Source organism: Martes martes, assembly GCF_963455335.1.
Source record: "Martes martes genome assembly, chromosome: 4".
In the NCBI taxonomy this organism is placed as follows: Eukaryota; Metazoa; Chordata; class Mammalia; order Carnivora; family Mustelidae; genus Martes; species Martes martes.
In genome coordinates this window covers 88977873-88991391 of record NC_137891.1, presented here as the reverse complement: position 1 = coordinate 88991391, position 13519 = coordinate 88977873, and the positions used below count along the sequence as shown (strand labels likewise).

Below are 13519 nucleotides of genomic sequence, written 5' to 3'. Positions count from 1 at the left end.
TCTTTTTTTTTTTAAGATTTTATTTATTTATTTGACAGACAGACATCACAAGCAGGCAGAGAGGCAGGCAGAGAGAGAGAGAGGGAGAAGCAGGCTCCCCGCTGGGCAGAGAGCCCGATGCAGGGCTCGATCCCAGGACCCTGGAATCATGACCGGAGCCGAAGGCAGAGGCTTTAACCCACTGAGCCACCCAGGTGCCCCATGGTTACCATTAATCTTACTAGTTGTTATTGCCAGAGGATTTACCTTCTCTGTAGAGGAATAAAACAAATAATTAATATGAAACCATTGGTCATAACCTGAGCAATGAATTATAAAGGAGTTGGGGTTAGATTTTATTCTGGCAGTTAGCAGTAACTTCCTAGAAAACATTGTAGCCTAAGTTTTCCCATCTAGGAAATGTCTTCTCTGTGCTTCAGGTTTATAACAATCATGGCTCCTGGACTTTAGAATCGTTCTATGGGCACCTCATTCAAACATGCAGCAGTACTATTTATTGAGTGAATATATGTGCCAGGCACTGTTCTAGGTACGGATGCAACAATCCTTAAAGTGAAATCCTTATCCTCCCTTCCTCAAACTGACAGTTGTCTCCTATATTATCTATCTCGGTGCTGGCATCAACATCCACCTAGTTATCCAAGGCAGAACCCCCTGGAGTCCATACCAACATTTTTTTCTTCCTCAGCTTTCTATCCAATCACTAACCAAGTCCCCTCCAGTATCCCCTCACCAATCTAAAGAATCTATTATTCCTTTGCTAACCTTGCCTCGGTGTCTTTGCCCTATGGTCTGTGAAAGGTCCCCCAATAATGGGTCCGTGATTAAAGGAGCGAGACTGATACAAAGCGAAGGTCAAGCAAAGGTTTATTTCATGCCAAGCATTGAGAATCAGACGGACCGGCCAGGGCCGCGCCTCTTACAGAGAGGGCAACCCCTCTCTGCTTTATAGACTAGCTTTTGAGGGCAAAGGACATGTGGTCGGGCCTGGCCATGCACAGGTGGCCAATGAGATTGTAACACACAGAGAAAGCTGCACAGTCATGCTAGGTACACATAAGTGACCAATTGAATTATAATTTACCCTAGTAGATATTTGAACTAGCCTATCACCTTGGTCAGAATTGGCACCCAAAAGGCGCCCAAAGGGCGGGGCCCATACTCCTTGGTAACTAGGGAGACAATATGCACTTCCCCACTGATTGGATGTCTCCACCTGGCCTGACCCACCCTTGTATTTGGGCTTTGTTACCTGGGACCGGTTTCCGGTAATTGTTTTTAAGTAAGTCCCCTTGGGGAAGGGGGGCAGGGACAGTTTGCATAAACAACAAAATGACTGTTTAATCTAAGATGGAATCACTCTGGCTAAATAGGCCCTTACAGTCTGTCTTGAGCAATCTTCTTCCTGACTTCACACAGCTGGCTTCTCATCATTCAGACCTTAACTCAAATGTCATCTTGTTGTTGACATGCTCTTCAATCCACCCTATTCAGAGTTGTTTCCCAGCCCTATTCTTAATCTCATTACCCTGTTTTACTATCTTGTTACCACCAATACTACCTGATAACTTATTTGTATCCTCCCCACCATTTTGTCTTTCTCCATCACTAGAATATAAGCTTCATGAGTAAGGAGACTTTTTCTGCCTTGTTTACCCCTGTTCTGGACACTGGGGATATGGCCAGTGTAATCATTCTCTGTTGCTCTCATCTGGCAAAAGTCCAACCCTGGTAAACTCCAGTTCTCTAACTATTCCCTACCTGCACTCAACACACACCACATTGGCTGCTCTCATGACCATAAACCTTGCTGCTACTGCTTGGCAATGCTACCCTATTTCTCTAGTCAATTCACTATCCCACATCCCAGACAACTATTTTCCACATTTCCCTCCTAAAACCTCCAATCCCCTTCCCCTTCCTCAAGCTCATCTGATGACCTTGCTTCTTACTTCACTTAAACAACAGAAACAATCAAGACATCTTCCACATACTCTCACTACTAAATCTGCCTGTGTACTATGCCTCTGTGTGTTCCAGGGCACGGACTGTCTGTGCTCTTAAGTCAGCCCATCCTCTCATTCAAGGACACCACTCGTGCAGGATCAGTTTTTCTCTCTACTGGACCATTCCCATTAGTAGTCGACATGCTCTAATATCACCTATCTGAAAACAAAACAAGACTTCCCTTGACCCCATATCCCCCTTCAGTTACTGCTGCCATTTTTGTTCCCTCTAACAGCAAAACTTTTCACTTTCTTTTCTCCTGTTTCTTTTTCTAAAACCACTCCAGTCAGGCTTTTGACACCACAATATATAGAAATAATTCTTGGCAAGATCATCAATGACTACCCTATTGCCCAATCCAATGTTTCTTTCTCTATTCTATTTTATTCTACCTATCAGTTACATTTGACACAGACAAATGCAAACTCTCTTCTTCTTGAATTTCCTCTTCATTTGGCTTCGGGGACACCATGCTCTTACTTCTACTGTATCACAGGCTGCTGTTCTTAGGCCCTTTTGCTGGTTCCTCTTCCTCTTCTCAGCTTCTAAATGTTAATTGTCCAAGGTTAAGTCGCTTTTATAATTCCAGTCATCCCCCAGGAGATCCTATCTAGTAACAAGGCTTAAGGTCCATCTGAAAATTAATGTGGATAACTTCCACATTAATATATTCAGTTCCAACCCTCCTGTGAGCTCCAGGCTAATCTACCTGATTATTCAAAATCTCTGCTTGGATATCTAAGAAGAGTTTCACGTTACTGTGTTCAAAAATGAATTCCTTTTTTATTTTTTAAAAAGATTTTATTTATTTGAGTGATAGGGTGGGGCTGTATGAGCAGGGAGGGAGAGGAGCACAGGGACAAGCAGACTTCCTTGGGAGTGGGGAGCCCAACTCGGGGCTCGATCCCAGGACCCTGAGATCAAGACTTGAGCTGAAGTCAGGTGCTTAACTGACTGAGCAACGCAGGTGCTCCATGAATTCCTTTTATAAGTTGAAATATAGTTGATATTAACAATGAAAATTCTTGATGTTCCTCAGACCTCCTCATTCTCAGTCTTACCCCCTCCAAAAGTGGAAACTCCATTACCCCCTCCAAAAGGGGAAACTACCATTTGCTCAGGTCACATCCCTGAAATCATCCTTTATTCCTGGACTTTTCTCAGATGTTCAATCCATGTAACTTAATTTTTTTTAAAAAGATTTTATTTATTTATTTGACAGAGAGGACAGAGAGAGATCACAAGTAGGCAGAGAGGCAGGCAGAGAGAGAGAGAGAGGGAAGCAGGCTCCCCACTGAGCAGAGAGCCCGATGCGGGACTCGATCCCAGGACCCTGAGATCATGACCTGAGCCGAAGGCAGCGGCTTAACCCACTGAGCCACCCAGGTGCCCCCAATCCGTGTAACTCATAGACTCTACCTTTTTAATATATCTAGTATCTGACCACTACTCACCACTCCACTGCTGCCATGCTGGCCCAACTATTATCTCTTGCCCAGACTCCTGCAGTGGTCTAAGTGGTCACCCTACTGCCACTCTACCCCCTTCCATTGACTCCTTTCATACACCATCTGGAGTAAAATTTTATATGTCACCTTTTATATGTGTTATGTCACTAGCAGCTGACTTGGGAGTTTGTCAGCTGTCTTTCCTAGCTGTTTTTTCGATGTCAGACTCAATCTACCAAGAGAAATTTAGCTTAAAGCTAGGACTCTATCACTGGTATTATGCTAAAACAAATGTACCTTAAGTTAAAAATATTCAAGTCTCTTTTGTTTGAGTGGCAGGTGATTGATCTTGCTGCTTTAGTGGATAAGCCTACCTACAGAACCCAGAGATCAGGATGCAAAAATCACTCATGAGCAATCGCAAGGGTAGAGAAGCCCTCCAGAGAAGCCAGGAAAGGATACAAATCCCATTTATGGTGTTGACAAAACATCAAATAGGGAATCAGTATAGCCCCATTATGTGACTGTTTCTCTTTCACCTTAACATTGATAACTACCTGATTTTTATTTGCTTATTGCCTGTCTCCTCCTTTTAAATATACACTTAATTTAAAATATAACTTTTAATTTACACTAATTTAATTATACACTTAATTAAAATATAACTCTTAATAACACTTAATTTAAAATAAAAAAATATAAGTGTGTTTACTTAAATGTTTTTGCAAATGAGACTAGTGGCCTCTGTCTCCAGTGCCAAGAGTGCCTGCCATATGGGAGGTGCTCAAAACAGTGCTTTGGGTTTTTATGAATAAATTAACCCAAAGACATCTCTTTTGTAGCTCAGAACTAATTTCTTCTTTTATTTTAAGGGTAGATGAGACTGGGGTGGGGGGTGGCATGCAACTTTAATCTGAGTTTACTGAAGATAGAAGTGCCAAGGTTAACCCAAATGGGACTAGTATTCTGATGACATTACCCAGAGAATAATACGGTTCCTCTTCTAGCTTTCCTCATCTAAAGTGGGGACAATCCTAATATCTATTTATAAGGTTACTGTGAGGGTTAGACGAGAAAAAAAACTTGTAAAACCCTCAGGACAGCACCTCTCACTGGATCACTAACTGCAGTTATTGCAGTTATTAAATAACTGCAGTTATTTGGTTATTATATCAGTGACACACTACTAATTATAAATTACTACGTCATAAATCCACTCAAAGCTGATGTTGTCATTGACCCCTAATCTAACATTTTGCTTCAATTTGTTCCCCATAATTCACTTGAGAAATTCCTCTTGGTAATGACAGTTTTCATGATTTTAATTTCCTATCATTCAGAAGTTCCGGACTTTGGTCTACGGCCAACAGGGAGTAAGTAAGAGGATTTTAGGGCCCAATGTATCCCTGGTGCAAAAGGAACTGAGCACACCAGGCTTTTACATTCTTGCTGTGAATCTCTGGAGGACAGGGACCAACCATGTCTTACTGAATTCTATAACCTCAGAGCCCCGCAGAGTATGTATGTCCCTGGCGCATAGTCAGTGTTGCTAATAAATGAATGGTGAGCATAGTCCGACCTCCCGACGAGCCGACAAGCCGAGAGCAGGCTGAGCACAACCGGAAAGAATGAAAATGAAACCCTGCAGGCTAACTCGCAGGTCGCTGGCGCCCGGACGTCGGCGCTGGACGCGTCCTCTGGCTGCGGCTGCGCGCTGGGTCCGGCCAGGGCGCGTCGGGAGGGAAGCGCGCGGGCGCCGCGGGGCGGAGCCTCTCTGAGCTGATGGAGAGCGCGGGCGCCGCGACGTGTGGGAGCCACATGCCTGACTTCCTACGTGCCCTGCAGACCCGGAGCCGAGGCGAGGCGGCGCGGGCACGAGTGCAGGAGCAGGAGCTAAGGCAATGGGGCCTGACAGGTCAGTGGCCCCGGCCCAGCTTCTTCTGGGGTCTTTGCACTCGTTGGGACTCGCTTCTGGAGGGCCAGAGGACCCCGCGGTAGGAACGGGCCTTCGGCGCCGCGGCTGCGGCGTCCTGTGGGTGGTGGTGGTTTTTACCTGCGGGCTCCAGGGCCTTTCCTTCCCGCCCCTGCGGAGGGGTCGGGTGTGGGGCCAGGCGGCCATAGCCCCCGCCGGTGCAGCGCGGGGTTGGCGGGCGTGGAATGAACGAGATTCCGGGCGGGGAAGCGACACCCGTCTGCAGCCCGCCACACTGGCCCCAGGGCGGAGGGACTCAGTGAGACCCCTGTCCCGAAGGTAAGACCTTTCTTTTTGAAGACTCAGAGGAGGTCCTGGCGCCCCAAGAATGTGGGTTTAAAGTTTCTCTTCTGTCGATTTGGAGGCCCCAGCCCAGGGATTTCATGAGTTGCTCCTGTAAAACTATCAGAACTCTTCTGCTTGCTTCACCTGTCTTCCTCATTTACCGTGCACGTGCAGTTCTTTGATAATTTCCCGTTGGTTAATTCTCCCACAATGCTCTTTTTTAAAATACAACGCTAAGCAAAGTTTATTAGTCCTCACGCACATACGTGTATTTCCAGTCCTTCCCTAGAGTCTCTGAAGCTCGAAGCTTTACAGACAGCGAGGGTGACACCTTGTCCTGTGGGTGGAGAAACTCAGGCCCTCTTATTTCCTCGCCTAGCTATGCTTGACTCACCACCTATCCTCTCCAGTCCTCAGTTTTTTGAATTATAAAATGGGGAATGCAGTGCATGCTTTAACTGTATGATAGAAACTTGGGTCAATAATAATCAGTGGTGTAGACTTTAATTCATTACTTATTAAGTGCTACCGAGAGCCACGTACTGTAAGTTGTTAGGTACAGAGATGCGCAAAACAAAATCAGGCCCTGCCCTACCAGAGTTCCTACGGTGGGGACTGTGAGTGCTTCCAGAAGTATAAACTAATAGTTATTGAACTGTTGTTACATACTAAATGCCAAGGAAGTGAGATTTTGTTGATTCTCAGAATGAAACAAAAGATGCATTTCTGTATCCAGCTTAGAAGAGGAATGAAGGTGAATGGTTAGGATACAGACACGAATGAGAAAGACCTCTCCTTTGCTGGGTCTCTGAGGCTACGTGAATGAATGTGTCTGTGTCTGTAAGGAGTGTGTATCCAGCCTAAATAGAAGTTTATGGACTGGTGTTTGTGTGGGTATCGTAACATTTTTGAGTGCCTTATTCTTTAAATGTGTTTTTAGGTGTGATGCTTTGAGAATATTTGTGGGAGAGGGCTAGATGAATGCGCTCATTGATACAGACTGCATATAATAAATATATCTAGAGAACTGTCATCTGGATATGTGTTATTTTAGTAAAAACGAGAAGAGAGAAGAGGCTGCACCTTTGCTTGGGTGAATTAGTTAATGAAGAAGAAAGTAGACAATGTGGAAACTTAGTGATGGGAACAATAAATTGTAGTGGAAGGAAAGAAAAAAATAGAAAACAGGTATACGCAAAAGAATAACCATTGGCTAGTATAGCTTGAAATTCCCATTTCTGTTTACCAGAATTTATATTTTGCAAAATGATTTTTTGAGAGTTGGTTAAAAATCCTTACTGATTTTTTCCTTATTACAGAAGTAGTACATGTTCTCTGTAAAACATTTAGAGTAATATTATTTGCATAAAGAAAAAATTTAATTGCCATATTCGTCTTACTGTTTATATGTTCTTATTTATCGTGCCATCCTTGATCTGTGTGTGTCCGTATAATTTCTTTTTTTTCTTCTCTGAGACGGGGTGTAGTGGGAGGGAAAGGAGCAAAAATGGGGTTTCATATGCATACTTTTTGGAAATAGTTTTGTCTTCTATCATCATTTAGTCTTTTTAGTTATTTATTCTAAAATATCATATTTACTGGGTACAGATCTTTCAATGAATGGATGTGCCATAGTTTAACCAGCCAAATATGTGGGTATTTGGGTTCTTACTTTTTTTTGTGGTTATAAATAATACTAATAAATGTCCTTGTAACCAAATATTTATTATATCCATAAATTTTTAATACTTCCAAGGCTGCACTTTTTGCTCATTTTTCCACATTGTCACCAACGTTGGTATTTTCTGATTTGAGAAGTTATGATGAACACTATGAATTGTGTAAAACTGATGAAGTACCCCTGAAACAAATAATACGTTTTATATTAATTTAAAAAATAAATAAAAAGGAAAAAAGTTCTTTTGTTATTTAATATTTGTTTCCTAGTATTGATGGACACTTGGATATTGGTTTTTCTTCTTGTTCCTTGCGTATTTATGCTCTTTGCCCATTTTTTAACTGTCTTTTGCTTTGTTCTTTCTTGCATTGATATTAAATATTTGCCACAGATATTGGGAATATGTTTTCTAGTTTGTGTTTTGATTTTGATGAGGTGTGTGAGTGTGTGTGTGTGTGTGTGTGTGTATTTCAGTGGTGATGTTTAAGAATTCTTTGTAGTCAAATCTTCAGCATTTTTCTAAATGATTTTTGCCTGTAGTATGTTTGCTTAGGTGGGGCTTTACTACTCTGAATTTATTGTTGTTGGCTTAATATTTTTTTTCTAGTATAGTTATGGTCTCTTTATATTTAAATTTTTATTTCCCCAGAAATTTAATTAGGAAGGAACTTGACTGTTTTTTTTTTTTCCTCTCAAATATGTAATGAATTAGCCACTTTCTGAAAATCAATGAAACAAGTATTTTGTTCTGCAGTATTCTTCCCAGTGATTAAAAAACTTTTAGTTGGGAGCACCTGGGTGACTCAGTTGGTTAAGTGATTGCTTTTGGCTCAGGTCATGATCCTGGGGTCCTGGGATTGAGTCCTGTGTGGGGCTCCCTGCATATCAGAGAGCCTGCTTCTCCCTCTCCCTCTGCTTGCTGCTCTCCCTGCTTGTGCTCACTCTCTTTCTTTCTCTCTTTGTCAAATAAATAAATAAAATCTTAAAAAAAAAAAAACCAAAAAACCTTTTAGTTGATCTTCCTCTCCTGAATAGTGTCCCAGATACATCCCATACATTCCAGTGAACTTCAGAAACTCAAAGTATATTGGATCATAAAGGTATGTTTTTGCCTGCTTTTCCAGGACGGGCATACCTTAGAGATACTGCAGGTTTGTTTGGTTAAAGAGCACTGCAATAAAGTGAATATTGCAATAAAGGTAGTCAAGTGAATTTTTTTGTTTTCCAGTGCATATAAATGTTGTATATATGTTTATACTATACTGTAGTCTACTAAGTATGCAATAGCATCATGTCAAAAAAAAAAAAACAACCCAAAAACCCAGTGTACATACCTTAATTAAAAAATATTTGCTGAAAAATGCTAACCTATCATCTGAGCTTTCAGTAAATTGTAATCACTGATCACAGATCACCATAACCAATACAGCAGTAATGAGAAAGTTTGAAATATTGTGAGGATTACCAAAATGTGACAGAGACACTTTTTAAAAAAATTCACATATAATGTATTATTTGCTTCAGGGGTACAGGTCTGTGAATCATCAGTCATTCACAGTTCACAGCACTCACCATAGTACATACCCTCCCCAATGTCCATCACTCAGCCACCCTATCCCTTCCACCCCCTTCCACTCTAGTAGCCCTCAGTTTGTTTCATGAGATTAATTGTCTCTTTATGATTTCTCTCCCTCCCCCGTCCCATCTGGTTTCATTTTTTCCCTCCCTACCCCCCACAACCCCCACCCTGCCTCTCAAATTCCTGACAGAGACACTTTAAAGTGAGCAAATGCTGTTGGAAAAATGGCGCTTATAGACTCATTTAACTCAGGGTCCTCACAGACCTTTAATTTGTAAAAACAGAACAAAACAAAACCAAAAATGTGTTGTTAGACGCTCTGTTAGCGTCTGTGAAGGGCAATAAAGTGAAGCACAATAAAATGAGGTATTCCTGAACCCCTCACCCTCCTGAGACATGGGCAAGGGAATTCAAACAACTCTGTGATGGGTGTAGCTGATGGGCACCCACATTTCTTTCTTCCCAAACCCCCAAGCCTACCTTACCATATCCTTGAGGCTGTAAAGCAAAAGACTGCATTTCCCAGACTCCCTTCTAGTTCTGTTCTGAAAGGGAGAAATGTGGGAGAAGCCACAGTCTGGGAGGGATTTGGGTTTTCTGCATTTCTCTTGGAGACTAGTCCTAACTTCAGGGAATTTAAGTGGATACTGAACATCCATTTTACTGGCATGGATTGTAGCTGAGGTGGGAAGGGTCCTGGAGCTGACGGTTGGACTAATGGTCTTGTGAGATAAGGAAAATACATACTGGCTCTGCCCCCTGGTTCCCAGAATAGGGTTCCTGAAACCCTTGTAATTTGCAGGGTGGCAGTAGTATCTTTTGTTCTAATGAGGTGATGCTGGGTATGTTCCTAGATGGCTCTTGGGTGGGGGCTGATCACAAGAAAGGACAAGCCATAATTAGAAGCTTAGAATTTTCAGCTCCATTCCCCGTTCTATTGAGATGGTAAGAGGGCTGAAAATGAAGTTAATGATTGATGGTGGCTACGTGATGAGGCTGCCATTAAAAATCTGAGAAGTACAGGGCTTGGAGAGGATAGAATGGAATTGTTTACTTAATATCTCTAATAGCTTGTTATAAGTGTATAGAATTGCAACAGACTTCTGTGTATTGATTTTATATCCTACAACTTTACTGAACTGGTTTATGCTAATAGTTTTTTTGGTGGCATCTTTAGGGCTCTCTTTATATAGTATCTTCTGCAAATAGTGACAGTTTTATTTCTTCCTTCCTTTCTGAATTGGATGCCCTTTTTTTTCTTTCGTAATTGCTGTGGTTAGGACTTCCAATATTATGTTGAATAAAAGTGACAAAAACGGGAATCTTTGTCTTGTTCCTGATCTTAGAGGAAAAGCTTTCAGCTTTTCACCATTGAATATGATTTTTGCTGTGGGCTTGTCTTATATGGCCTTTATTATACTGAGGTGCATTCCCTCTATACCCACTTTGTGTAGAATTTTTATTGTAAATGGGTGTTGATTTTTGTTAAATGCTTTTTCGGCATCTATGAGATCACATGATTTTTATCTTTCATTTAGTTAATGTGGTATATCAAATTGATTGATTTGTGAATGTTTATCCTTTTATCCCTGGACTAAATCCCACTTGATCATGGTGTGTGATCCTTTTAATGTATTTTTGAATTCAGTTTTTTTTTTTTTAAAGATTTTATTTATTTATTTGATGGAGAGAGACACAGCAAGAGAGGGAACACAAGCAGGGGGAGTGGAGTGGGAGAAGCAGGATTCCTGCTAAGCAGGGAGTCAGTTGCAGGGCTTGATCCCAGGACGTTGGGATCATGACCTGAGCCGAAGGCAGACACTTAACGACTGATCCACCCAGGTACCCCTTGAATTCAGTTTTTAAATACTTTGTGGAGGTTTTTGCATCTGCGTTCTTCAGGGACATTGACCTATAATTTTCTTGTGGTGTCCTTGTCCGGTTTTGGTATCAGGGTATTATTGAACTTGGAAGTGTTAACCACCCCCCTTTTTGTAAGAAGATTGAAAAGAATTGGTATTAATTTTTCTTTGAATGCTTAGTAGAATTTATCAGTGAAGTCATCTGGTTCTGGACTTTTGTATTTTGGGAGGTTTTTTTTTTTTTTTTTTTAAGGATTTTATTTATTTATTTGACAGATCACAGGTAGGCAGAGAGGCAGGCAGAGAGAGAGGGGGAAGCAGGCTTCCTGCCGAGCAGAGACCCCAATGTGGGGCTTGATCCCAGGACCCCGAGACCATGACCCGAGCCGAAGGCAGAAGCCTAACCCACTGAGCCACCCAGGCGCCCCTGGGAGGTTTTTGATTACTGATTCAATCTCTTTACTAGTAATTGGTCTGTTCAGATTTTCTATTTCTTCAAGAGTCAGCCTTGGAGGGTTGTATGTTTCTAAAAATACATTGATTTATTTTAGGTTGTTCAGTTTATTGGTATATAATTGTTCATAGTCGTCTCTTATGCTCATTTGTATTTCTGTCGTGTTAGTTAACATTTCCTCTTTCATTTTTTTAAAAGGTTTTAATCATTTGGGAGAGAGAGTGCGTAAGGGGAGGGTCAGAAGGAGAGAGAGAGAATTTCAAGCATGGAGTTGGATGTGGGGCTTGATCCCATGACCCTGAGATTATGACTGATTTGAAACCAAGAGTTGAACGCTTAACCAACTGAGCCACCCAGGTGCCCCTCCTCTTTCATTTCTGATTGTGTTTATTTGAATCCCTTTTTTTCTTGGTGGATCTAGCTAAAGGGTTGCCAGTTTTTATCTCTTCAAAGAACCATCTCTTGGTTTCACTGATCTTTTCTATTGTCTTCTTAGTTTCTTTCTCATTTATTTCTGTTCTGATCTTTGTTATTTTGTTCCGTCTACTAACATGGTCTTTATTTGTTCTTCTTTTTGTAGTTCTTTTTAGTGTAAAGTTAGGTTGTTAATGTGAGATTTTTCTTGTTACTTGAGGTAAGCATTTAAATCTCTGTGAGCTTCCCTTGTTAGAACTGCTTTCGCCACATCCTGTAAGTTTTGATATGTGTATTTACATTTTCATTTGTCTCAGGTGTTTTTTAATTTTGCTTTTGATTTTTTCATTGACTCATTATTTGTTCAGTAGCATGTTGCTTAATCATATATGAGAATTTTCCAGTTTTCTTTTTGTAATTGATTTCTAGTTTCACACCATTGTCATCAGGAAAGATGCTTGATATGATTTCATTCTTAATTTAAGGTTTGTTTTGTGGCCTAACATATGATTGATCCTGGAGAATGTTCAATGTGCACTTGAGAAGTTGGTGCGTTCTGGTGCTTTTGGATGGAATGTTCTATATGCATCTGTTAAGTCCATCTGGTCTAATGTGTCATTTAAGACTGATGTTTTCTTACTGATTTTTTTGTCTGGATGATCTAACCATTAGTATAAATTGGGGTATTAGAATCTCTTACTATTATTTTATTTCTGTCTCTTACTAGTATTGTACTCCTTACTATTGTATTCTCCTTTTAGGACTGTTAACATTTGCTTTATATATTTAGGTTTTCCTATTTTGGGTGCATAAATATTTACAAATGGTATATTCTCTTGTTTAACCCCTTTACTATTATGTAATGCGCTTCTTTATCTCTTACTACAGTCTTTGTTTCAAAGTATTTTGTCTGATACAAGTATAGCTACCCCCAATTTCTTTTGGTTTCCATTTGCATGGTATATCCTTTTCCATCCTTTTACTTTATATCCTTATGTCTGATCTCAGTCACTTGTAGGCAGCCTGTAGGTGGGTCTTGTTTTTTTTTTTTTTTTTAAATCCACTTAGCCCCTTTGTCTTTTGACTGGAGAATTTAGTCCATGAACATCTCACGGGATTATTATAGTATGTGCTTATTACCATTTTGTTAATTCTTTTCTGGTGGTTTTGCAGTTCTTTTGTTCCTTTGTCTCTTGCTTTCTTCCTTTGTGGTTTGATGATTTTCTATAGCAGTATGCTTGGGTTCCTTTCTTACTATCTTTTGTGTATCAACTATAGGTTTTTGCTTTGTGGTTACCATGAGGTTTACATATAACAACTTATATCTATAGCTCTTTTAAGTTGATAATAACTTAATTTTGAACTCATTGTAAAGCTTTACATTTTTACTCTGCCCCCACCAGCACGTTTTATGTTTTTGATATCACATTTTACAGCTTTTAATCTTTTGTTTACCTTATTTAATTATTATAGTTATGGTTATTTTTGCTACTTTTATCTTTTAACCTTCATACTATTTTTATAAGTGATTAATCCACTTAGGTAGATATTTACCTTTACTGGTAAGGTAGGTAGATATTTACCTTTACCGGTAAGAGTTATACTTTTATATGTTTTCTTATTACTAATGCCTTTCTTTCATCCCAAAGAGATCCCTTTAACATTTCTTATAAGGCTGGTTTAGAGGTGATGAAATCCTTTAGATTTTGTGTGTTGGGAAAACTGTATTTTCTTCAATTTTGAATGATAACATTGCTGGGTAGAGTACTCTTGGTTGGAAATCTTTTTCTTTCAGTGCTTTGAATATATTGTGCCACTAT

General features: G+C 40.4%; 1 protein-coding gene across 3 annotated transcripts in view; it reads left to right on the top strand.

Moving 5' to 3' along the window:
* Positions 1-5187: 5187 nt before the first annotated feature.
* The window catches only part of CHD1L (chromodomain helicase DNA binding protein 1 like), a 67119-nt gene continuing 58787 nt past the window's right edge, over positions 5188-13519 (top strand). For 2 of the 3 annotated variants that reach the window (XM_080800931.1, XM_080800933.1), the window contains exon 1: positions 5188-5370. In XM_080800931.1, coding sequence (XP_080657057.1) covers positions 5238-5370 — 133 coding nt within the window. In that variant the 5' untranslated portion in view covers positions 5188-5237. The remainder of the gene's footprint in view (positions 5371-13519) is intronic. The other variant, XM_080800934.1, reaches the window with a different exon arrangement.